Source organism: Rissa tridactyla, chromosome 1 (genome assembly GCF_028500815.1).
Source record: "Rissa tridactyla isolate bRisTri1 chromosome 1, bRisTri1.patW.cur.20221130, whole genome shotgun sequence".
In the NCBI taxonomy this organism is placed as follows: Eukaryota; Metazoa; Chordata; class Aves; order Charadriiformes; family Laridae; genus Rissa; species Rissa tridactyla.
This window is the reverse complement of record NC_071466.1, coordinates 103,271,738-103,296,878: the sequence shown is the minus strand read 5'-3', so window position 1 is coordinate 103,296,878 and position 25,141 is coordinate 103,271,738. Positions and strand designations below refer to the sequence as shown.

The 25,141-nt window shown below is 47.1% G+C and overlaps 3 protein-coding genes across 5 annotated transcripts in view; 2 read left to right on the top strand and 1 right to left on the bottom strand.

Annotated features, from left to right (window-relative positions):
- The window catches only part of KCNE2 (potassium voltage-gated channel subfamily E regulatory subunit 2), a 33,600-nt gene extending 30,696 nt beyond the window's left edge, over positions 1-2,904 (top strand). The window contains exon 3 of the mRNA XM_054214422.1: positions 2,488-2,904. Within this exon, the coding sequence (XP_054070397.1) occupies positions 2,506-2,883 (378 nt within the window). The 5' untranslated portion in view covers positions 2,488-2,505 and the 3' untranslated portion in view covers positions 2,884-2,904. The remainder of the gene's footprint in view (positions 1-2,487) is intronic.
- Positions 2,905-5,270: 2,366 nt separating this feature from the next.
- SMIM11 (small integral membrane protein 11) lies at positions 5,271-23,998 on the top strand. 3 transcript variants are annotated; one of them, XM_054214445.1, is made up of 5 exons: positions 5,271-5,417; positions 6,429-6,490; positions 10,409-10,524; positions 12,201-12,380; positions 20,133-23,998. In XM_054214445.1, exons 3-4 carry the CDS (start codon positions 10,504-10,506, stop codon positions 12,366-12,368), a joined length of 189 nt encoding a protein of 62 aa, XP_054070420.1. In that variant the 5' UTR covers positions 5,271-5,417; positions 6,429-6,490; positions 10,409-10,503; the 3' UTR covers positions 12,369-12,380; positions 20,133-23,998. The 3 variants fall into 3 exon arrangements, with proteins under 3 accessions (XP_054070420.1, XP_054070427.1, XP_054070410.1); XM_054214452.1 differs by lacking the exon at positions 20,133-23,998 and adding an exon at positions 18,889-20,125; XM_054214435.1 differs by lacking the exon at positions 20,133-23,998 and adding an exon at positions 14,155-14,346 and having other exon boundaries at positions 5,276-5,417.
- On the bottom strand, positions 22,089-22,880 carry C1H21orf140 (chromosome 1 C21orf140 homolog). Its single transcript, XM_054214409.1, has one exon. The coding sequence runs from the start codon at positions 22,878-22,880 to the stop codon at positions 22,089-22,091; it is 792 nt and encodes a 263-aa protein (XP_054070384.1).
- Positions 23,999-25,141: the final 1,143 nt, after the last annotated feature.

Below are 25,141 nucleotides of genomic sequence, written 5' to 3'. Positions count from 1 at the left end.
AAGAGGTTGGTTGAAGGAGGGATAAGTTCTTTCACCTGGCTATTGGCATCCCAGGGCAGCAGTTCCCAAGCTGCTCTGCTTGGGAACCTCCAGGGCTATGGCTCTTCTCTCATTTCCATAGCCAGCCTCACAGCCCTGCATTTGGGAGCTCTTCTGGTGGCTCCAGGTGACTTTATCCAGCCAGGATCAACCCAGATGCGTCGCTGGCTGTGCAATGCAGGAGGCTGGACTTGCCACGGAGCTTCTGTCTTATGGGTTTCATCAAAGCAAACAGAAGCAGCTACCTCGACTTCGAGGAGCCGATCTGAGGACACGTGGTAAACTGCTGGAGAGAAGCGGGAGATCAGAGAAGAAATGCTGCCAGCAGCTCGCCCCCATGCTGGGAGGTGTTCATGCATAGAAAATCATCCAGAAGAAATGATAGCAGTAACCATGACAATGTCAGTAGCACGGCACTAGCAGGGCTTCCTCAGGGATTAACACGTTTCCGTACCAAGAGTCCCTTTTTCTGATGTGTGCTGTTGATTCAGCGGTAGTCCATGTTTGTTTTATCTTCCTCAAAGCAGAGCTACCTGAAAAATTGCTTTCTCTGCAAGCTGCTCAGGCAGGACTACCTGTAAAATGAAAATATTTTTAGAGAAAGTCTGTCCCAGCACATGTGCTTGCAGAGCACTTTGCACCACAGTCCCACCCTAATCCCCCTCCCTTGGATGTCCCCATCATAGCCAGGAACCGCTGTTGACTAAAACCAAAGTTGTCTCATTTCACTGAGCGCATTGCTATTTTCTAAGGTGTGACTCAGAGCCTTTCGGTTAGGTGTCAGTGTGTGCCATTTGCTAGAAATAAAATTAACATTAATTAATTCTGCTTTTTTTTTAAACATAGGTTTTTGTCTTTTCTTGCTCCAGATCCCGAGTGAGGCGCACGCAGAGCAGAGCTCAGAGAGATTGGTCCTGGCTGTGCATGAAGACCTGCTTCTCACAGCAAGGGCTTCAGGGAGGGGTCGGTCACTAACAAGCATGATCTTGGTGGCAGAAAAGGAAAGGCAAATTGTGGGCACTAAGCAGCCTGACAGGCTGGCAGGCCTTCCGCACTGCCTACTCACTGCTTAGCCTCTCATGCCCGTATCAGCCAAGGGAATTATTATTATCATTATTTTGTAGAGCTCATCTTTACTTTTCTTCTGTCTGGGTCCACAAAGACCGAGCTGCATCAATGTTTACACCTAGAAATCACTACAGTGCTCCTTTACAATATATGAAATTGCAGTAATAAGCACAAAGAATAGTACTCGGCATCTGACAGGATGACTGATGTAAGCTGTCAGCCAATATTTGACTTTCCAGGTGAGATTAGATTTAGCATTTAATTTAATATAAAGCGTGCAGTACAAGGCACTTATTTAACAGACAATTGCTCACAGGCTTGTGCAGCCTAGGGGCTACTTAAAGTTCAAGATATCTCTGCTCCTTTTGAGAGTATCATCATATTATCCAGTGGAGTTTTAAAATCCTGATTGTTGCTGTGAATTTCATTAGAGAAGGACACAGGAAAGGTAAGTTTCTGTTGGTAATTCTTTATTTCCTACTGAAAAAAGCATAGTAATTTTTGTTCTGAATCAAAGAAAAAGCAGAGAGATTTTGCACCCAAAAAAGAAGTTTCAAGACAATTTGTATTTGGCTTTTCTAACAGCTTGCTTACTTTCATTAGATCACCTTTATCCCTATGCTTGAGTGTGTGTGCGTGGATAAATGCACGTGTACCTGTGTCCTGCTGTGTGTGCGTGCCTGTTCTGTGCGTGCTGATCTTGCAAATCTAGTCCAACAAGCAGAGGAAGGCACACTGCTGAACTCCAGTTCCAAAGGCACCGCAATTTCTTACCAGTGATGAAAATCCACCACCCCTTACCATAGGCTGCAGAAAGCTCATCATTGCTTGAAGACCGCACGGAAATCGAGTGGCTTTTTGTGGAAGGTTTGCCACATGTTGTAGGGCTTGGTTGGCCTGAAGCACTGAAGGACAGGTGTTCTACAGGAGCATCAGACTGAAATGCGGTTACCAGAACCTTTGCTTTTTGCAGGCTAGTGGGCTGCAAGCCAGTCACACCCTCCTCTTTAGGTAGGAAAGACAGAAAAAGTCTTTTCTCAGAGCTTCTTGAGAGCTGCTGCCTCAGTAGGGTAGGCAGTGTGCCTCAAAGCCTGGAATGCAGGTCATGGGGGCCCACGCCCACTAGATTTCACCAAAGAGTATTTGGCTTCCCACAGACCAAAAGTGACCCGAGTGAGGAGAGGAATAAGACCTCGTTGAGTCTCTGAACACATCGAACCACTCGGAGACGGGGATTCTCAGCTGATATAAAATTGGGACTCCATTTTCACTGGCAAGTGGCAGGTGTTACTATTTAGTTGTCATAATGCAGACAAAAGAAACCAATGTAACTGTTTTAGTAGAGATATTTAATTAAAATAAGTATCATGTTGTCTTTAGTAGCCGTAACTTGCAAGGATGGCCGAAATGCGAAACTTCACTTGGGCAGTTGAAGATATTTTCAAGGAAACCTTCCTCACTTACATGAACAGCTGGAGGAAAAACATGACGGAATCAGCGAATAAATTGCAAGCCAAGGTTGATGCTGAAAACTTTGACTATGTTATCCTTTATTTGATGGTGATGATTGGGATGTTCTCCTTCATTATTGTGGCGATCTTGGTGAGTACTGTGAAATCAAAGAGGCGAGAGCACTCCAATGACCCCTATCATCAGTACATCGTTGAGGACTGGGGCGAGAAGTATAAAAGCCAGGTTCTGAATCGAGAAGACCTCAAGTGTGTGATCCATGAAAATTTGGGTGCAAGGGACAAAGCGACCCCTGGATCACCTTAACTTTTTGGAAATACCAGCAATGAGGAAGTCATACAGCCACATGCAGGGAACTCACTGGAATTATGAATAGCTGTAAAACTGTTCATTAACAGACAGGTCAATGTGGAACACAGCGCTGAGGAAATCAACATTACTGTTTTCCATGAGGACTTTGGCATAGCTGGTCGGGGAACATCCAGGAAAAATGTGCTTTCCTTTGATATTCTGTTCTTCAGGAAAATAAAATGAAGAGAATGAGTAACTTGATTTCTTTTTAGAATTTTTTAAATCCAGAAGCAGATCTGGATGTTCCCACCTCAGAATAACTGTGAATTAGGGGTCAAAAATGCTGATTTAGATCCAAGCTGTATAACTTAAGCCCATCTTAAAAATAACTTGAAAATGTACAGTAAAATATCAAAATCTCCATCTATTGGCTGAACAATGTGTTATGGTATGAATCATAGGAGGTAACCTATACCTACACATATTCATTCCAAACTATTTTTTTAATGATCTGGCTCCCATTTTGATTTCATTATTCATTGCCAGCAAACACTGACTCATGGCCTTTCGACAAGGCCTGCTTTATAGCAGAAGAGCTGCTAAACTAGCATAGCAGTCTCATCTAAGAGCACGTCCTGGCTGTCCAGGGCAGCTTCCAGAGGTTCATCATCTGTCCTCAAGTATACAGCTGGCCAAGCTGTCACTTCTGCTGCTCCTTGGTTCTCCAGAGCAATCTGTCTATCTGGGACGCAAGCTGGGTGATGGTGGCGCTGGTTACATCCCATCATCCAGTGCTCAGTGTAAACCAGTAAGATCCTGACTTATGGCCTTAGGAAGCCTTGCCGTGCTTCCGAAGTGTTTCTCATGTTGGGTACTGGTTTCCACTGGCTGGTAAAGGGGTTTTCAAGATGGTTTATCTTCTCCTGTGCTGCTGAAGTATCACAACACTGGCTCTCTGGGAATAATTACAAGGAGAACTGGTGACACTTCTAGTATTAAAACGTGCTTCTTTTTGTAAGACTCTGGGTTCAGCTCTCATTCATGCTGCCACACTTAAATCGCTTAAGCTAAACATTCCCATACCGGCTGTCTATCGTGTAGGCTTGTTGTTTGTTTTGAGAAAGTTTTGGCTGAAATACTTCAGCCATGTCTGGCACTGCATTTTCGGCAATTTTGTTTCGCTCGTGCTAAAAAGAAATGAAAAAGAAAAGGGCTTCTTTTGTTGGGAAGCTTTGGCTTGTTTTGGAGACTGCTCTTGAGATTTGGCACAGCAGCAACTGTCACACTCCGGATGGGCCTTTTGCTGGCACAGTAATAAGCCTTTGGATCATCTCAGTCCATGAGCCCTGAGGAAGGCTTGTCAGGTCCCAGCATGGCCATCTGCTGAGCCTCTCCCCACCCAATGTGCCCCCTTCCCTCCCACCTCCCTGGGTGGCCCGTGGCTGCCTGCCAGCTCCCTGGCTCCTGGGGGACTCCCCTCACCCTCGGGACCCGCTGGTGGCTCCAGCGTTGGCGCTGTGCTGCACCGAGCAGCTGGAGGGACCCTCGGGCCACCTGGGCCATGCCACAGTCAGGGAGAGCCCATTTTGGCAAGGTACACCCTTGGAGAACTTGCCCAGGTGGACCAGCGTCCCCAGCAGTTGTCTGAGCCCCTCAGGCCCTGCTCCCCGCCATCACCGGGCAGCAGCTCCAGCCTCTGGCCGGGCCCTGCTGCCAGTAGCAGGCAGGCGGCTGCTAGTAGATGCTGAGGAGGTGGATCTGGACTGCTCTGCCCTCCGACCTACACCCCTGGGGCATGTGGGAATTGCTTTACTTCAGAACTATTTTTTTTTTTGGAAGAATCATAGAATCATAGAATTGTTAGGGTTGGAAGGGACCTTAAAGATCATCTAGGTCCAACCCCCTGCCATGGGCAGGGACACCTCCCACTAGACCAGGCTGCTCAAAGCCCCATCCAGCCTGGCCTTGAACACCTCCAGGGATGGGGAGTCCACAGCTTCCCTGGGAAACCTGTTCCAGTGCCTAACCACCCTCGCAGGAAAGAATTTCTTCCTGATATCTAATCTAAATCTCCCCTCTTTCAGGTTAAAACCGTTACCTCTCGTCCTATTGCTCCACTCCCTGATAAAGAGTCCCTCCCCACCCTTCCTGTAGCCCCCTTCAGGTACTGTAAGGCCGCTATAAGGTCTCCCTGGAGCCTTCTCTTCTCCAGGCTGAACAGCCCCAGCTCTCTCAGCCTGTCCTCACAGCAGAGGTGCTCCAGCCCTCTCATCATCTTCGTGGCCTCCTCTGGACTCGCTCCAACAGGTCCGTGTCCTTCCTTCGCTGAGGACTCCCAAACCTGGACACAATACTCCAGGGCGGCTACTTTATGCTCCAGCCTCAGGCAGCGGCCGGGCCACGCCGGCTTTGCGGGAAAGGTGCCCCTGGCCGAGGCAAGGCGAGGCGGGCGGACGCGGCCGCCACGCCGGTGCCTGCCCTGCCGCTGCCGCTGCTGGGAGATGTAGTTTGTCGCGCCCTCCCGCCTAGAGCCATGGCCGCCCCGTGAGGTAGGAGACGCGGTTCCTGGGCCTTACCCCCACACCCCTCCTCGGCGTGGCCGCCCGCGGCGACGGGGCGGCGGGCAGGCAGGCGGGGGCGGCGGGGCGATATAGGGCAGGAGCCGAGGCGGCCCGACCCCGACCCCGACCCGGCCTGCTCGGCCTGCGCTGCTGACTGCCCTCCGGCCCACTCTCCTGCCTGCCCCCTGCCTGCCTGCCTGCCCGCCAGTTCCAGCACCCCCGGCCTCCCTTCAGCCTTCTCCTGCCTGCCCTCCTGGCCCGCTGCCTGCCCGCTCCTGACCAGCCTACCTTCTTTTGCCCGTTCTCCTGCTGCCATTTCCTTGCTCTCCTGCCTGCCCTCCCTGCCTGCCCATCGCCCTGCCTGCTTGCCCGACCCCCACACAGGCCAGGTTCCAGGCCTGGACCAGCCAGGGTGCGAGGCGAGGTGGCGGCAGAAGTTCCCTCGCCATAACCTGTAGCCTCCCGTCCACCTGTGGGACGCAGAGGTGTGAGGTTTAAAAGCTGCCGGAGACGCGCTGGCCGGCTGCAAACCACAGGCAGGCCCCACGCGGTTGTCTCCCAGTGAATCGCCACAGGGAACGATGCACGGCCACCTGCAAAGTGCGCTTTGCTGCATGTGAATCTCCCCAGTGTTGCCGTTTTCATAAACAAAATATGAAGCAAATAAGTTAGAAAGACGGATCTGAAGTTACCGTTTGTTGAAGGAAATTGGTTTCCTCAAGTGCACGTGTGGGTCGCTGAGCTGTGCTGGGCGCTGGTGCTGCAGGGACCAGAGTGACTGGGGCAGAGCTGGGGTGGGGATGGAGGCAGGGGACCCTCCTAGGGCAAGGCAGTGGCAGCAAGCAAGGTCCTGCAGCTTGCAAGGACCCTGGGACGTAGCTGAAATGATGCCCTGGGACCCACAGTGGAAGATGTGCCACTGACACTTCTGGTTTTGGTTTGATTGGATTTTAATCTAGGCACTATGATTGATATGTCCCATCTGCTCTCGTTTTCCAGAGTTTGGAGCATGTGAGGAGCTGCCAGAGGAATCACTAATATTTTCATTTCTTCTTCTTCAGGTATGAAATCTTATATGGCTTTTTGTTTTGATGTTCCTTGAGTTGGTGTTAGTTTAGGAATATCTTTTACCAGTGACACTAGTATAAACTGAGTGATTACATGCGTCTTTTTATGGAGTGATGTTTTGACCTACCTACACATATAGACTGTAACTGTGCACAGGTTTGAGTACTTCCGACTTAATATAACCACTGCATCTTGTGGCAGTGGTTTGTGATGGATTCTTAATGCAGCACTCTGGCTCATACTGGCTTCCACTGTGTTTCTGTGTAGCCTTTGGGCTTTGCCATATTACTGTGTTTTCCCATGACCCAGTAGTCTTTTTATTTTTTTTGAGAAGTCGTGATCCTGTCTTGCAGATGCTCAGCCTGATGCATGACACAGCGGGTCACGTGTAGTGGTGGGTCCCAGTGACTGTTCAGGTGGAAAACATGCACTTTGCTTCCTGAAATACGTGCATTAAAGAAATCAGCAACAAGAGATAGGTGGATTGAAACCCCTTTTCTAGCTCAGGACGTACTCGGCCATCACTCCATTTTAAATGCAGTCAAACAACCCTAGTAGCTTGCTACTTTCCAAGGCCTTGTGGCTGGTAACTTTCATAGCTTTTCACAAAATGGACAAAATGGAGGTGCTCAGAAATCCCCAGCAGACAAAAGAATATCACGAGTCCCATTTTGTTGAGTAGATGGAGTTATTGGCAGGCTGAGTGAGACTTTCAGCCAAGACAACTCAAGTGGGTTTGGGAGTACCCAGATGTCTGTGTAGACTTTTTTCTTGTGCACGCAGGCCAGTCGATACTCTGCCACTGCATAAGCAAACAATGGCGAGAGCGGCTGGGCTGTGATGCGGTTGCTGTGGTGGACTGGAGCTGTAATTCAGCGGCTGAGAGACCTGGATTCAATTCTGTGCTCCACCACAGACTTCCCATCTGTCTGGGGCTCAACTCCTTAGTCTTTCTGGGGTGGTCTGTGTTGCACAACACAGCATTGTGCAGAGATCCTGGGGCTGGTATCAGCTGAAGTCTAGCTCTGGGACTTGGTGCAGCCCTCCCTGGGAGCTCTTTAGCCCTGCTGAGGACGCGAGCCTCTGGGGCTGCACTGGGGACTCTCTCCGCCTGCTCTGGACCCAGAAGACCTCACAGCATTAGAAGCTAGTGGAGGATTGCTAGTATAGTGTAGAGGTGTGTGGTATGGGCAGACCCTCTCTTCCCTTTCCTGTCTGCAGTAGTTTGATCTGCTTCACAGAGAGGTGTGAGTGTAAATAGCCTAGTGATTGTGAGGTACAATCCCGGTGAAGAAGGCCACCAATATGTGTGAAAGTGTTATCATTTTATCCCTGCCGTGCACAGGAGTGTACGAGTAGGTGATGGTTAGATTAGTGTCTGTCACAGAGTCTCCATCAGGGCTTCAGGCAGAGACTAGTTGTCCTCTTCCTTTTTCACGTGGCTCAACACAAGACCTCCTTGCTAGCGAGGGAAGGTAATAGTGACCTTCCGTGGGGCCCAGTCTCCGTTCCCAGTAGTGCTGTGTTTGTTAAGGGAGCTTGCATTTTCCTGGGGAACGAACAATGCCCAACTGTAGATGTGTTCTGAACTCCTATCTGTGCCTTATCTGCCTCTGAAAAGGCAAACATGAAACTTCAGCTGTTTATTTGCCTGCATGCTTTTAAGATATCACAACCTTGAAAGTACAGTGTCTGTGCTTTTTGCTTTTGAATTCACGACCTCAGTGCTAACAAATGTTGTTTTTCAAATGTGAAGTGAACCCTGCCTTTTTCTCTCCTTTGCCCAATTTCTTCTCCCTGCCCCATGCCCCAGCTCCACCCATTTTTTTCTGTCCTGGGGTTTCAGCTGTATTTAGTAAGGTCTGGATCAAGGTGGAGACTGGAAGAGTCAAGAGAAGTGGGGAGAAGTGCTTGACCACTGGAGGCTGGTGGCACAGGATGTGGGAATGCAACATGGAGAGAGTGGTGGGTTCCCTGCTCAGTTCCAACCACAGAAGACACTGTGAGGACAGACCATCAAACGTGTCAGCTCTCACAGGAAACATTTTGGATCAAAACACCACTCTTCAAAACAAAGTGAGAATTTCTTTAATTCCCATCCTTTGTGACTTCAGTGCAGCTACTCGTGGTGGATACACGATTCAGGCGTGTGTCTCAGCAGAGCGGAAATATTACAGAAGTGTTGTGCTGAATGCTTAAATAATCAACTTGCAACGAAGAGCATTCGCAGGAGTGCACACTGTGATACACATTATACGCTGCTTCTTGCTGGTGGGACAGTACCCTGCAATCAGACCCCACAGATGGGCTCATATAATGTTTGCTGACTCTCAAACTTTTTCTGTATGTAAAAAATCACTTACACCCCATTTTCAGCATCATATGCCAGATGCTAGCCTGTCTTTGAATGGCTGAATTCTTGCCTTTTTACAACACGTTGCAAAATTGATTCTGACTGAAGCACAGAATTTACAGCAATTTAGGAGAAGAGTGAAGACTGTGCCTGATGAACCCCCCAACCAAGTCAGCGTTCTGAAAGGAGGACACCCCAGTTGGGCAGTGCAGTCCCTTCAGATCAGGCCAGGCTTGCGTAGCTTGGGTTTCATTGAGAAGCATGTAGCCATCTGAACCATGCACTGAGAACCAGATTCTGCTGTGATGGGGGATTTTTGCTGTGACCATCTGGCAGGGGACTTAAAATCTTAATGGTCGTTGAAATTCGGGAGGAAACATCAGAAGTTAAAATGCCTGGTATTTTGGAGGCGTAATGCTACTAACTCATTAGTTCACAGCTGCCCTGACATTTTGTCGACTGGAGAAGGGAGCTGCGCAACTCAGGATCAACACAGTAAATACCGAATGACAAAATGACTTGGCCACACCACTGCTTCGGTATAGTTTGATCTCGGTAACAGAGATCTCTGGTGGTGTCTCTCTGTGGGGATGTTTCCAGGGTGGTCTCTGCAGGGTGAGGATTTTGCAGCTGGGGGAAGAGGAGAGAAAAGGACATCCTAGCTGGAGAAATAAGAGCATCTGTGAAGAAGCTGGCTGAGCAGCGCAGGAGCTGCAAGAACATTTACTTGATTCCCCATTTCTGAAGAAAGGTCAGCAGCAGCTATTGTGGTGTGGTGATGATTTATTCAGCCCAGCTGCTGGTGAAGGCTTGGACTAAGCTGTAGGGCTTCCTCCTGCTTTTCAGTGTCTGTTGTTACACATACAGGAAACACCTCGAGGGGGTCAGGCAGAGAAACGTGCTTAATTTGAAATCCAGCAGCTTGAAACGGTGTCAGAGCTGGTGGGGCAGCAAGCAGAGACCAGAGGGCAGTGTTGTGGCTGTGTGCTGCAGCCTTCAGCATCCCCTCAGGCACTTCTCAGCCCCGAAGTTCAGCTCTGAAACATACATTGACTACTCAAGGGAGCCAGCGAGTGGCTGGTTCGCTTTTGTGTTATTATGGGCTGCATGGAGAATTTGATTTATTAGTGAATCGGAGAGAACTGGTAAATGATATTAGATACTAGGTTTCATTATGTATTTGGGCTCTGAACAGGGTAGGTGGGCTTCAAAAACACAAGACAGCTCTCCTGGGTGTGCTTCTGTCTGCGTACAGCTCAGACACCAGTGAGGCGGTGTGATGTGCACACGCGTGGAGCTTCTGAAAGCAGCCAGCCTCGGGTTTTTGGTTGGGCAGCTGCGCAAGCGTGGCACCTGCCCAGGGCCTGTCCATCTCCTGTCCTTCAGCAGCATGGATGTTGCTGCTGTCACTCAGCTCCAAAAAAGGCCCACGTAGGTCATTCCTGAACCATGTGGCGCTGGTACGCTGCCAGCCAACGAGCTTGTCAGAGAGGTGCAGGGTGGACATGCTGAGTAGAAACAGATTGGATAATTTTTTCTTAATTTCCATTTCTTCAAGATGCTTCTGCCCTGGTCTGTGTCTTTAGAAGTGTGACGCTCATTGGTGCTGAGCCCATCCCGCTGCGGGACAGACAACATCATCACACGGCCAAGATGGTAGCATTTAACTGGAAGGTGAGGATGTTTCACATTCATAAAGTAGCGGATTACTGCTCTTCCAAGCAGATGCATGTCAGGTGTGGCTGGGTGGGTCCTGTGTTTAAAGATGGCTCCCTTGCCTGGGTGAAGGTTGTTTAACCAGCACACTCTCTGCACCTCAGGGACAGAGGACTTGTTGTCCTTTCCTGCCGTACAGGCTTGCACCTTGTGGGCTGGCCCCAGTTCTTGCTGTCGGGGCGTTGCACTGTAGACCTGAGCACAGCGCTGGTAGGTGAGCTCTGCTCTGCTTGCCTCTGCTCCTCCCAGCTTTCCTCTTTCCAGGCTTTTCTCTGGCTGCTCTTTCCTCAGCTCCTTTCATTACTGGAGGGTGTTTTCTCCATTATGTCTTTTAGTGTATTAGGGCCATAAACACTCTGCAGGGTACGTGGTGTAAGGCACAGAAGCGTTTGAGCAAGTACCTCATGCATTAACAGTTTTAACATGTTACATCACACCATTTATCAAGAAAGCAATGCTAACCCCAAGCCTTGGCTTTACCTTTCTGGTGTTGCAGAGCTGTGGTTTAAAGAGATTGCCACTTTTAACATGTGGGGAGATTGACAGAGGATGATGGTTTTTTTGCAAAATTAGAGGAGAGTGGCCTGATGTCAAAGGTAACGTGTAGCTTGTAGAAATCAGCATTATGAAAGACCCCACTTGAGCCTCTGATTTGTGAACTTTAAGGGGACACACTAATGGTGTATGGATACAAGGCTTTTTCTAAATTCACTAGCTTTACAATGGCCAAACAGCTTTATGAGGTGCTGGAAGGCCTGCTAAGGGTACAGGGGGGTACTGGGAGTCTTGCTAAGGGGGAGCTGGCACTGTGAACCTACTGTGCACCCCTGAAAGACCAGACCGATCCTGCAGGCTAGGTGGCTCTTTGAAACAGTGTGCTGGGAAGTTCATGTACCTTCAATATCCTTCTGGAATTGGTATCTCAGTCACTGAGTGCCCGTGCTGCTCTTGTTATATTTGTGTTCTGAGTTCACAGTGTTAGCCATTTGCATTTTATTTTCCACTCCATGTGCATCTACAGTAGCATGCTTTTATAGCATTGAAATATGCTGTGCAATTTCAGTGGTTCCAGGCATTAAAAACTCCTGAAACTAAGTCACTGGAGGCTGTGGGTATTTTTAATTTTCTTCCAGTTTAAAGGCCTTTATCTATACCTTCCAGATCTGGGCAAGTTAATTGCAAAACTACCATAGATTAAAATTTCTAGGAGCACAAAAGTGTCTTTGGGGATCACATCTGATAGCTGATATGCACGGATCCATCACTCATTAGAATTATTCAGAAGTGTTTCCACTTTTACAATTATCCTTAGATATTCAGTTCTTCGCCTTTTTCAGCTCTAGATCGTGCCAGTATTCCGTTTGCTGTAAAGCAAGCAAAAGCAACAAAAACCTGTTCAAAGGGGCTTCATATACAAACTTGAGTGAAGTGAACTTCGTTTGGTCCTTTCCCCTAGACATTGATCTGCCTAGTTTAAAGTATCCTACAAAAAAAAAAAAAGAATGAACAGGGGAGCATTACCATTGTTTTGAATAATGCTGTAGCTGTAGGAAGCTGTATCGCATCCCTGTAGATTCATTTTTAATTGTCCAAGTGTTCCAGTAACTGCTTAAAAATACTGTTTTACATTTCAGGCTTTGGAGAATTTCCCATTGCTGATGTACATTTTGGCAGCTAAAACATTGATTCTTTGCTTAGCGTTTGCTGGAGTGAAAATGTACCAGAGCAAAAAAATTGAAGAAAAACTGAAGAGGGAACGTGAAGAGAAATCGAAAAGAGATGCAGAGAAGAAGGATGATTGAAGAGTCTCTCAGGTATAGAATTTATTTGACATCTGGGTGTTCGATAATGGCATTGACGTATCAATCCCATTAAGTTTTGACTTGGATGCATTTGGATTGTGCAATTAGAACTAGCCCATTATCTGAGTTCTTGTAATATTTGCCTCCTGTGATGTTTCAGTGTATTTGCACAGCTGTATCATGCCCATTCTTTGTAGGAATTGCAGTTACCACCACAAAACTTGGCAGCCATGGTTCGTGATTTAGGAGATCTTAGCACAGCGTTCCTTCTCTGCTCTTAATCTCCCTGAATTTTTACGCCCAACCAATTGCACAGGAAGTCCCGATGCATAAAGAGATGGTTAAATTGGGCAAAAAATGCATGAGAGGCATGACAGACAAGATGATGCAATAAGACTTCTTGGCCTTAAGTGATATAATTAAGATCATCATTAATCATAATTAAGGATCAGCCATTCCGTATTAGTTAAATACATGACGAGTAGATGGTTTAGCTGGAAGGGCCAAATCTCATGCCATGGAACTTCCCAAGGTAACAGAGATGCTACAGGTTATGCTATGTAACATCCACCAGACACGCTTCACTGAGAAAAACTGACATCTTTCTGCATAAAAAAGCAAAATGAATATTACCAAATTTCTTAAAGTTTTGAGTTTTCATTCCCCATGGGCTGAATTCCTTCCCTCGTCTTTCAAAGTTTAAACAATCGTTGCCTTATTGGATCAAGTCTGTTAGCAAAATGAATGTTGACTAGTGCTAAGATTGTATTCCCTGACTTGTTTGGTATGTGATTTTTGTATCAGTTCATTTCACATCTCTCTGTTCTGCAGAAAAATGGGAATTCTATTCCTGCCTGCCCTTTGTAAGCTCAGTGGGAGTTTGATGTAATGTTACTCTTTATTAAACTAAAAAACTTAACTTTCCCTTTTTGGGGTCATCACCTCACATAATGAAGAGAGTTTCAGTTTTTAGAAATGTTTACTAGTTTTGATTTCAAACCTATCACTGATTTATTTTGCACATCAAGGATTGGAAATTGTGACTAGAAATGGGACTCTGGAAATAACCATGGGAACGAAGTGGCTTATTCACATAGAAGAAACAAAAAAAACAAAGGTGTTTTTCAGTCTCCTGTTTACATCAGACTGAGGACTTGTCTCTGGGCAGACTTGTGCCATTTTAAACTTTTATTTTAAATCAGTTTCGCTAGCCACTGGAAAATGCTGTGAGAACACTTCTTTCCATTTTTGCAGTAAGTCAGAGTAAGTTATATGGAGTTTTATTGCTAAACAAATGAGAGGTGGGCTGCCCTGTAAGCGAGCAACCTGTAATGAGCAGACCATACTGTGCTGCGTGTGCAGCGCTGGGTCCCAGGGAGTTCTGCCTGGCAGAGTACACATCCCAAGGGATTGCTGCGCCAGGGTAACGAGCTCATCCCACAAGGCCTCTGTGTCCAGCAGTGTGATGTTGACCTTGTTGAATGACTGGCATTAAGGCATCTTTGATTTTGCAGAAAATATCCTAGTTGCCCCGTCACCTGGTGTTGCCCACCAGAGGCCCAGTCCTTCCTAAATTCTGCCATCTCTCCGACTGTCGGCCATGTCTCTCTATAATGGGATTGTGAGAAGGGGTGAATTCTCCTGCCCTAAAAATGTTCTCTGGTGTCAGCATGGCAGAGCTGTGATTAGCTCCGATTGCAGTGTGCCACGTGGGCAGGCAGATTTAGCCCCTGCGCTGCCAGCGTATCATGCCTGCTGTTCTCACTGCTGTTTCCCCACCCTGCAGATTTTCTGACACTTGGCAGCTTGCATTGGATTCCTTTCCTGGGAGAATGAAGCCTTCCTGTAGATGAAGGATGTGTCAAAGGAATAAAACCCTCAAGAGTAACATTCACTTGAACGATATCTCAACTTTTTATACCTACAGCAAAATATCTAAGCCTCTATTTATGCAATAAAAAAACCTTTGTTAAAAAAACCAGCAATGGCCTTGGTTGCTGCTTACTCAAATGCTACAGTTAGAGCTGCAGGGGAGGCAGTTTTTAAATACTAGCTGCAAGGAGGTGGCTGGTTTTAAAGAGAAAAATACTGCATCCGTGAGGGGTGTGTACAAGGTTGATGGACAGACAGGAGGAAATGGGGAGGACTCTATGCAACTTCTTCAGAGCAACTGCTTTCCTGCAGGGGTGTAAATCTGAAACTTGTGGGCCCTTTCCAGATGAACAAGCGCACAGGAGAGGAGTTTTTCCGGGCAGGTCTTTCTGAAACCCCTTTCCATACTTACGACTTCCTTAGAGTAATGCAAATCACAGTGTCAGTGTGAAAACCTTTGAGGAAGCTTCATGCTAGAAGGTTTCTTACATTATTTTGCTATGCACAGTATCTGAGAACTGCGTATGGCTCTACTTACTACTCGGCCTGTGAAGCAGAGGGGGTTTTCATGACCATTACTAGCTATTCCTGCATGTGTAATAACACCAAACCCTGGAGGATAAGCTAATATGGTCACGGTAGGATAATCAACAGAGCAGATTTTTTTTCACAGAAATAAAAGCTTAGCCATGTGTAGCAGTGCCAACAGGTACATTTGCCTTCACATTTCCATTATAAAGCACTTCCTAGATCCTGGTATCTTCTGGAAGTTAAGGTGAAGCTGAAATCCAACAGTGGAGAGGGGAGAGGAGGGAAGAGGAGAGGTGGAGGGCCCTTGGAGAAGTCTTGGGAGCCCCAGCAGGATGCGGGATGCCTCTGGGATGGCTCGCTCCTGCCCTCTCCCTGCGGCTGCGGGCTGAGGTGATGGCTGTGGTCACAGCAGCGCAGGCTGCTGCCATATCCCCCTTTCCAGCATTACCTTAGTTTATGTGCAGCCGATACAGCTGATGCTCAGAGGGCTCTTGCTGTGGTGGAGTTACTCACCAGGAAAGGCAGTGGTTTTTAAAATCTCGCTGTTCATGCGGTCACCTTGGTGTCTGGGGAATATAAGCATTGCAGAAAGCCATTCCCGGGATACAGGAATATCCTTGCTACGGCAGCCTCAGGACTGCCAGGCTGGGGAATTCGTGGTGCCATTGTAAACCAGCAGTTTCCCTCTACAGGCTCGGCAGTCATCTCTCTATGCAAAGCTGGAATTGAATGGTAATTTAATTAAATGGCTCTGTGGTGTTCAGTGAGGACAGACTCTGCTAACCACCTCCATTAAACAGCTGTTGAGGGAAAGGCGCCAAGGTACTTAGCTAAGCCACACGCCCAAACCTTAACAGGAAATTGTCAAGCCTGTGTAGTGTCCACCAGCTTCAAAAGTAAGCAATGTCTTGGCTCCATGCAGCCCCCGCTTGCCTTTGAATATTGGCCCAAATCTAGATTTTTTCAGACTCTCAACCAAGAGTAGATTTTTCTAAACCAAGAGTAATGATGAGTTTATTTTTTTTTGTTTTAACACTGAAAGCAGAGGTATTCTCTGCTTCAGTACAGTTGCTCTGTAAGCAGAATCAAAGGTTTACAATCTCCCTTTAACACAAGTCATTTAGGATCAAAGCAATTGGGGCACCAACTGGGCACCATTTAGCACCCAAAGCAATCAAGACTGGTATTAAAATCTGGGGGCCCTACCTTGCCAAACATGCGCAAGAAGGGAATTAACACAAGAAGCCTCTTTTTTGTCCCTGGCTTGAGTCAGGGAGGAAGCATCTGTGAGGAGTCTCCTCAGAAGTCCTCCACATCACTGCCTTTTTGCCTCTACAGCCAAAACAGAAAACCTCTTTTTGTACGTGTAAGACTTAAAATCTGATCCAACCTGGCTGCTTTTTTCCTTAACTTTGGAGTTGCACTGGAGCATACATAACCCCTAGAGCCTGTGATGGGTGTTGCAGCAGGCTGATTAGAATATCCTAGAGTTTCCAAAATAAGAAGAGGTCTTATCCATTCCTTAACCTGAACCAATATCTGTTCTCTGACATAACAGGGTAGTTTTGATCTATGCTATCACTGGATAGGTTACAGCAGGGTTTTTTTTTTACCTTTGGGCATCCTACGTGCTGCAGTTGCAGCCTTAAACAAGAAAATATGCTGACACTGGGGGGAGACAGCAGCTCAGATTTGTTTCAGTTTCTTGTTCAGAAACCAGCTGGGGACCTCGAAGTCTGGTTTCTTACTGAAACCAGGGTCGTACCATTAGTCCTGGCAAGTTTAAAAGAGGAATAGAGAATTCAATTCGATTGAGTTTCTGCAAGTGAGAGGAGGCAGCGAGGATAGAGATCCTTGAAGTGCTCAGTGACCGCAGGGGATCTACACAGGATCCTCTTGTAGGTGTTCCCATCCCAGAAAGTGAGCCAGGTCACACTCTTCTGGTGCCTACAGAACTAGAGAGTCTCTCCTGCTTCCCTGTTCCATAAAATTACTCAAGTAGAGCATTCATGGTGTATAGATGGGCACCTTAACCTTATGCAGTACCTCATTTGCACAGGTCTTTCACTATCGGATGTTGTCACCAATGCCAAGTGTTGAAGACTGAGAAAATAAGAGGATTACTGGCTTTTAAACTTCTAGTGTTTGCACCTTTAGGCTTTCTTTTACAACACAAAGGCTGTGTGTTTTTAAACAAAAGCTGAAATCCTTGTGTTGTAATAAAGAAAGGAACTTTGGGGATTTTAAGGGGAAAAAAAACATCCTCACAGGTTCTGAGACGACTTATGTGGCTGCTGGAATAGGACTCTTCCAGCCTGAAGGAGCTCAGTGGCTGTGGGGTATCTGTGATCCTTAGAGTCCAAACTAAGTGAAGAAGCATTCAATGGGATTGTTTTCTCATTATCCATTTTAGACTTTGGCTGAAATGAACTCAGCTTGATTTTAGTACCACCACGAACGCTTTTAGTCTGAAGGACTTTTACCAGAAACACCACAGCACTGGTGCTGGAGGAAGGCAGAGCTCCCTGAGCAGCGCCCCAGGGCAGGAGAGATTGTTCTTGAGCCATTGTGCTGCAAGTCAGGGAGCTAAATATTTTTCAGCTCTTCTGAGAGCCTCACATGCAAACAACTATTTCCAACATTTCCTTCCTCAGTTTTCCTCTTGGGGATCAGCCATTCCAGCTGTTCTTTCTTGCTCTTCTCAGTAAAGGCACTGCAAATGTTCTGCCTGGGGTAGACTCCTTCACAGTTCTCCTTGATCCCAGCTCTAATCTGTGACACTCAGCATCTCTGCCAACCTGCTGACTGTCAACCCCCTGGCCTTAGCTTTGGCCAAAGAGGAGTGCTGTGGCAACCTCTCATAGCCCCCTTTCCAGCTCCGTCATGGGAAAAACCAGTAAACTAAACTGAAACAAACCTCTCTTGTTTCGGCCTTCACCAGTTCTTCACAGTCTTTGGAAAATTGCTTCCGAAGACGCATCAACTTGCTGCATCCTTTCCCTATTTATTAACCACGTACTAACCTCAGCCTTCAAGTCAAGTTTAGTGAGGGGCTGAGAGACCGCACATGAAGGAGCTGACTACCCGGTGACAGTCTTGTGTCTTGACATGCTCCCAAGCACATGGAAAACAAACCTGGTGATATGGCTGTGCAAGTGTACAACCCACGTGAGCGTATGGAGACAGATCAGGTACAATTTCTAAAACTTGAGTTTCCTTTTTCCCCATGGACATGTGCCAAAAGCCATTTTTCAAATAGGCTGGCTGGAAGTGGCCACCTGGTTTGGGGACTCGGAGGTGGCTGGATGTTTACACACAACCCATGTCACTCTGCAGTTTGACTTTGGCTTTTGAAGTTGGTTTGTCTTGGCTACTGGAGCAAGCCCAGTGTATCATCTAGGCTCAGCTGGACCTTGATTGGCATATGTGTGTCCCAGTCTTGGGGATAATTGAAGCACCAGCTGGCCCTTCTCCATCTGATAACAGAACTACACGGTAGCTGCCAGAACAGTTATCCCCATAGCAATGGACTCCTCATATGTTCCTGTAGAGAAGAAGTTTGGGCACAAATAAGTCATTAGGCATGTATTCGTGTGTATCTCCATATGCCATCAATTTCTCCCTCTCTGAATCTGACAAAAGAGCTATTGAAAATGTCTCTGTGTACCAGCATCAAAGGCTGTGCCTCACCGCGAGACTGCTTCCAGTGTATCCAAAGGTTCTTGAGATGGCTGCCACAGAGCAGAGAAGGTATATAGCTGCTTCCTATTGATCGCTAGAAACACAGCATGGGTGACTATCCTTTTTTATTAGTCTCTTTTTTTCCTGGACTTTCTCATATTGGTTGGTTTTGCTCCCCAGTGCCTCAGCTTCTAATGGTGTGGCACTTTCCCAGTCCCGTGGCTCTTTTGATTTGCTGTGACACATACTCCTCTGGCCTAAACTCAGGCTAATTTCCTGGCTTAGTGTTTCTCATTGATTTGAGGAGGCTTAGAGCTAGCCAACAAGAAACGTCAGACACTGACAGTTAAGTGCTGTTTAAGTCATATCAATGAGTCTGGCCCTTACATGTATTTGTTTTCTAAAACAGTTTTCTTATTTTGCATTTCTTACATAGGACATTGTTCCCGTATCCCTCCTCCTTTCCTCCGTGTATTTCTCTCCGTCCCTCCTCCACGTGGTTGCTGCGGAAGGAAATGTCAAGGAACAAGTTCACAGAGACAGAGGCTGGGCTTTGAGCGCTGCTGGTTGCCTTTCTACTACCTGCCCAGCCTTCTCCCAGTTCTCAGGCATGGCACAAAGTGGGCCCCACTCTGCCTGCTCAGTCACAGAAGCTCACACACCTTGTGCCCAATTGTTACGTCCCTGGCTTGGGCTGTTGCCCCAAGTGCATTTGTCCCATCTATAGTCTGGGTCGCAGTATGCTATTAGGACAGACGACTTGAAAATAGGGAAAAAAAATGTGTCGAGCTGATCATTAGAGGCCCACTTCATGAGCTGGAGGAAAATAAATGTTTTTTTCCATGAAGACGAGGCTTGGAAAAGCATTTAGAAGTAATTAGTGAATGAGACATCATGAAAATTCAGGTGATTTGCATTCCAGCTAGCTTAGAGCAGAGGGACATCTGTTATAGCTTCTTCATCAACATATGCATTTGCATCTGCCTCTCCTCTTTATGCAAAGATACTTTAATCATTTTATTCTAGTGGTGCATTTCAGTCACGCAGGGAGAGTCGTGAGTGGGAACAGAGAGATTTGCTTTGACATCCTGCAATGGTCAAGTGTGCTGAGCCTCACTACAAGAGCTATTGCTAGCAAACCTAATAAAATAATAGGTATTTAAAATCCTACCAAGAAGATATTAGACTCCTGCATGCTATTTCAAGTGCTTTTGAATAAGGTGCGTGCTATTTGGTAACATCCTCCTATTAGCTTGTTTAGTCATATGTTAAAGGAATTGCTTGTCATCCTAAATTACCCCTTGAGTCAGAACTGTATGAGCCACAATATTTTTCTTCGGTACAAAGGGTTACAACGTTTTGTAGAAAACACGGGTTGTAATTACGCTTATGCAGCAGCAAAGGGGGAGGGAGGAAGAAAGAAGAGGACTCATCTCAGAGGATTTGATATAAAATACCAGGGTTCATTTGATTTCACACTTGGTTCTTTTTCCTGCCCACAGCTTTCCATACGCATTAAACAGGGCTGGGTAGAAAAGTTTCAGCAGCCCTGAACCTCCCAGCAGGAGGCTGGGAAGAGTGAAGGTGTTCAGCGAGTCTTCCCCAGCCCTTTACAGGGAAAGGATATTTTTTCCCTCGCTCTCTGGGAGATGCGGCACCAAACACTTCTTCTTTCCTCAGGCTTGTTTCCATGAAACCCTTCATGGAGTCGTCACCCTCGTTCTACCAAAGAATACAAAACAGGAAAGACTCATGACTTCCTGTGACACAAATCACTTCCTTTTGATACTTCCTGATTGCCAAAATGGATGGAAAGCAGGTGATTCTGTAACTGGTCCCATGGGCTCCACTGCGAATTAGGGATGGCAGAAGACACACCTTACCAAATGAAGAGATGTTGCAATGTGGCCCTAAGCCTGCAGCTGCGTAAGCCATGGCGGCAGAGACCGGTAAGGCTGAGCTGCGGTGAGGCAGGAGTCTGGGACTCTGCTCCGTTCAGGTTTGGTCTCCTTCTTCATGTGAATCCGGAACACAGCAATGAAGTCACCGGGCTGGTGCTGATTTGACTGTAGCGCACTGTTACCTCCCCCAATAGCACAGTGTAGAGTCATCGGGTGAAGGTAAACACCGGGAAGCAAGTCATTGGGAAAATGGGGTGTTCATCCTTTGTTTCTTAAGAAAACCAAGCTAGGGTGCAATTACTGCCTGTCCTTGTGGCAAAGAGGCACCGGACCTCTGTCTTTGCTTGTGCTGATTTCACACCACTTCATATTCATCGATAATTAGTGGAGCAATTGCTGCTTCAAGCCGATGTGAAATTATGTTCAGGGCCATGATACCAGGACAATAAAAGCATTCCTGTCCCCCTCCAGTCTCTCCCCTTTTTTCCCCACACCCTTTCCTTCTTGCATTTGAAGCACCTAATTTTCCATTCTCTGCTACAGCCATATTTGTAAAAAAATAGCAGATGTTTTTGCTGATGAATATGAAGCCGAGAAAAGATGGTTATTTTTCTCTGTATGTTCACAACTCGGCTCTAGAGAATTACATGCGTGGATTCTTCTGAAGGTAGATGAGACTCCCTTTTTTAGACATGTCTCTGCCACAACAAATTACAATGCTCCTTTAGATGGTTTCCACGTGCAGGTGAAAAACTGCACAGATTTGCCTCAGTGTATTGAAATATTTTAGTGAACCTGTGAATCATCTCGTAACTTACTTCTTTTATGTTTTTATGGTCTCAGTTCTCTGAGAGGTACACAATAAACACCCAGTAATGAGCAACACAGGGAATGTAAATTGGGAACCACTTCCAAAAAACCAAGAAAGTGTTCAATGAGCTTGAAAAAAACTGCTGTTAAGAAACGCTACTTTGCATCACTCATAAATAAGCTTTTGAATTCAATTCTGTGAGAAATCAGTAATCGATGTCATGGACAAAGAAAATCTCTGATGATGAGTGCCGTATTTTATCCTGAGAGATTGAACTCTTCATGTTTCAAAGCCAGAACCAACTACTAATCATTAGGCTTCAGAAAGGAACTTCCCTTTTGGAAAGTTTTCCTTTACCTGTCACTGAAATGTTTATGGCAGACCACTATTGGAAGCAAGGTACTCGGTGTAATGAACTACTGAGCTGATATCAGATGTTAATGCATATATGATGGGAAAGTCACATCAAATTCTTCAGACTTCTTTAAGCTGTGGACTCTGGTGTCAACCGTGGTCTAGCATCTTCCCTGCTCAGGAGCAGATCTCCCATTGGGGTCAAAGACAGGCTTGGCCTACAGAATTCATTTTGCAGCCCTGTCTTTCTCGAAATCGAGGGAATTTACATCTGAGGCATGGTCTCAACTCCCGTAACAGAGGAATTTATGCACAAGGCTTAGGCATGCTTTGGCCCACTTCTGTGATAAGGCAAATTAACTGTCCCTTTCCAACGCAAGTGTAGCACACATCAACCTAATCCTGGCATACACCTAAAAAGAAACATTCAGATTTAAAATGACCTCTTTTATTAGTGCTATTGACACGTGGTTTTTCAGGTTTACACCCTTTGAAGGAAAGGGCTCAGCAGAGCTGGAACAGGGTGACTCGTTCAGAACAGATTTGAGGCCTGGCTGCAGGAAGAACTGTTTAAGAAAGTGCATCAAGGTAGTAGTTCTCCCATCTCTTCACCCTGTTAATCACTACCTTCCATTTGTTTGGGGTCATCTTCTCTATTCCTTTAACAATCAAGTCACTGAAGAGGATACACCTATAGGAGTGGGTCTTCTCAAGAGACTTCAGGGCAAAGTCCTTTCTGTTGTTTATAATAAACCATTTCAAAGAAGACCAGGCGACATCCATAGGATAGAGATAGTTGTAAGACGCAGGCACAACAAGAAGCTCATGGCCATTGGCTCTAGCAACTTCAGGGCAACACTCAATACTGGACATGTAGATCACTGGTGGGACTGGCGTCAGAGTTCCTGTCTCCGTTCCTGTCTCCAGCTCCTTGCCGTCTTTTGCCCCCATATGCCTCGGCTGCCTTTTGTCCCTGGTCACAATTACGCACTTCCCATAAGAGGTGGTCAGAGAATCACACAGCTCCTGAAAAATACCGTTCTGCTGATGGGTGGGCAGATCACCTCTTAAGAGCAGTTTGTACCTCCAGGGCACCCACCCTTGGCTGCTGCCAGCGTGGACAAGTGTCCATACTGGCCAGCGCAGGCTGGCCTCCTCGGCTACTTTTTCTCCTGTTATAAGACTTTCTGGAATATCTGTTTCCCCTAAAAAAATGGTGTTGAAACTGTTAAGCTGCAGTGTCCTCAGAGCTCTTAAATACTGCAGGCACTGCCTCTTTGAAGCAGCATCACAGCAGCTCCTGCGAATTACTTGCCTGAGGAGCGGACTTGCGAGGCGCTGCATGTTGGTGTCTCTGGGCATGTGAAGGATGCTCACAGAGCTCACAATGCACCCGTTGCCCCGGCGTTACCCTGCGGTGTCACACCCCACCAGCCACAGCATCAGTAGAGGCTTTCAGGTGGCTGATCAAAAGTCATCTTGGAAAACAAAGGTCCCGTCAGGCTGGATAGGTTGCAACTGTGCAGCTAGCGGCTTCTGGCATCAGGACTTTGCTTACCTTGAACATCATGGTTCCTCCTCTCGCAGCACTGGGTCGGTGCTTGGGGCCTGTGTACGTGAGTGGGCCAGCCAGGCACCACCAAAAGGTATCCAGAGGGATGGGGCTGTGGAGGAAGGAGCTGCCCAGAGTCAGCATGGAGACTGAGACAACGCCTGAGCTTTGAGACCAGTGGTAGAAACCATTCTCTCCTTCCCTTGTCAAGCGTGTGGCCTCATGGAAGATGTGGCCTTGAAGTCCTCCTGGGTGGAGGGGGGAACTGAACCCTGGGTGTCTTGTTATTAGGGGGAAGGAGGACCTCTGGATCCCCACACAAGCTTCTCTGATGGGTAGGCTCAATCCCAGCAGCGTTGTGAGGTGATGCCTGGTGCCCAGTGCTCAAGAGCACAGCAGCCTGTGCAAGGTCCACCATGCTCAGCCTGCCCAGCTCCAGGTCTTGGAGGGGGAGGAAGTAAGTGATGCCTCAGACGTCGCTTCAGGGTGAGGTATTTTTAGGAGTAATTTGGGAGCCTGCATTGAGCTCGACACCAACACCATCACGTCCTCCAAGGGTGAGACACACCTTCAGAGAAATGGAAGGGATTGTGGGGCAAAAAGAAAATTGCTCGTGAGGTGTTATGTGAACACAACAGGCTGCGAGGAAGGTTAGAAGGCTGGATGGGTACCACCCTGCTGCCATGGCAAGTCAGGGGGGCAGAGGAGCAGGTGGCAAAGTGAGGGCTGCAGCCGGCCTGGGGAGACGGGAACCATCAGGGAAAGATGTGTGTGCGTGTGTGTGCACGTGTGTGCGTGCATACGTGTGTGTGTGCATGCGTGTGTGCTCAGGGGCACTGAGGGCAGCAAGTGTTCGGCTGGGGAAGGTTGTGGAGCGGCAGAAAGCAAAGACTGTTTTGACGCAACTGGTTTCTTACCTGTCCCTGCTCCTCCCTGCAGATGCACACGCAGAATTTTACTGCAAGAACAAGCTTGTCAGTACAAGACTCTTAAATTGCTCCCACTTAGCTGTACCTACAAGGCTGGGAGTGAATGCTGGCAGCATCGTCAGCCTGCCAGATACGGCTGAACAGCACAAACATGACAATCTCTGATGATGGCATGCATTTCCTTGCCCACCTCTGAAATTGAGATACCCCACGTTCTGCGTCATCCCCTCTTGGAACAGTTTTCCTTCCCCCTAACGCAGTGGGAAACTCTGTGAAGTCAAAAAATGTCTGAAGATGAACACGGCCAGCAGGATCTAACTCAGCTGTCTGGATGCTCTCCTTGCTGAGGCAGATGAGTGATGGGGCATATCATGTTAGCGGCATCACGTGGAGAGCAGAAGTCTGAAAATGTGATATAAGAATGGTATACCCCCAGAAAGAAGCCTGTATGGTTTGTTAGCCAGATGCAAAATGATGACAGATTCAGATTGTACATATATGAAGAAAAATCCTTGGATACGCAGTACACATCCATATGAGAATACAACATAAAATAGTATTGACTCATCTCTATTAGCATTTCACGCTGTGGTATATACCTTTCTCTGTTACTGTTAGCTTTTGTCCTTAATAAAGGTATACGGGGAGCATAACCTGACATGAGCAGTCCTACTGGAGTTATTGGGTGCTTATTAGTTTTGAAAAGAGCACGTTTAGAGGCCTGACTAAGGCCTGAGGTCCCCCGAAACACTGATTTAGGGACCTCACTGTTCAAGAACTGGATGTAAAGTGTCGAAAGAACTACCTGTAAAGAAATCTTATTCCCTAATTTTTCTTGGTGCTTGTGACAAGCACCCTACCCACGACACCCACTGGAACCTCAAATTGTATTCCCTGTTACCTAAATTGAAGGTGTCGTTTCCTTGTCTCCTCTCCAGAGAGGATTTACTTATCTGTGCATGAATTGGAGCATGCCATCCTTGAGATAGATGCAAAAAGGGCACGTCGCTTTTGTTACTCTTGCTTTCTAGCTACCTTCTGATTGTGAATGGACACCAGTAGGAAACAAGTCTAGGGAACAACTGTGGTAGCATCCAGGCAGTGTCCCCAGGTACAAAAGTGAGGTAGGGCTTCCCCTCTCC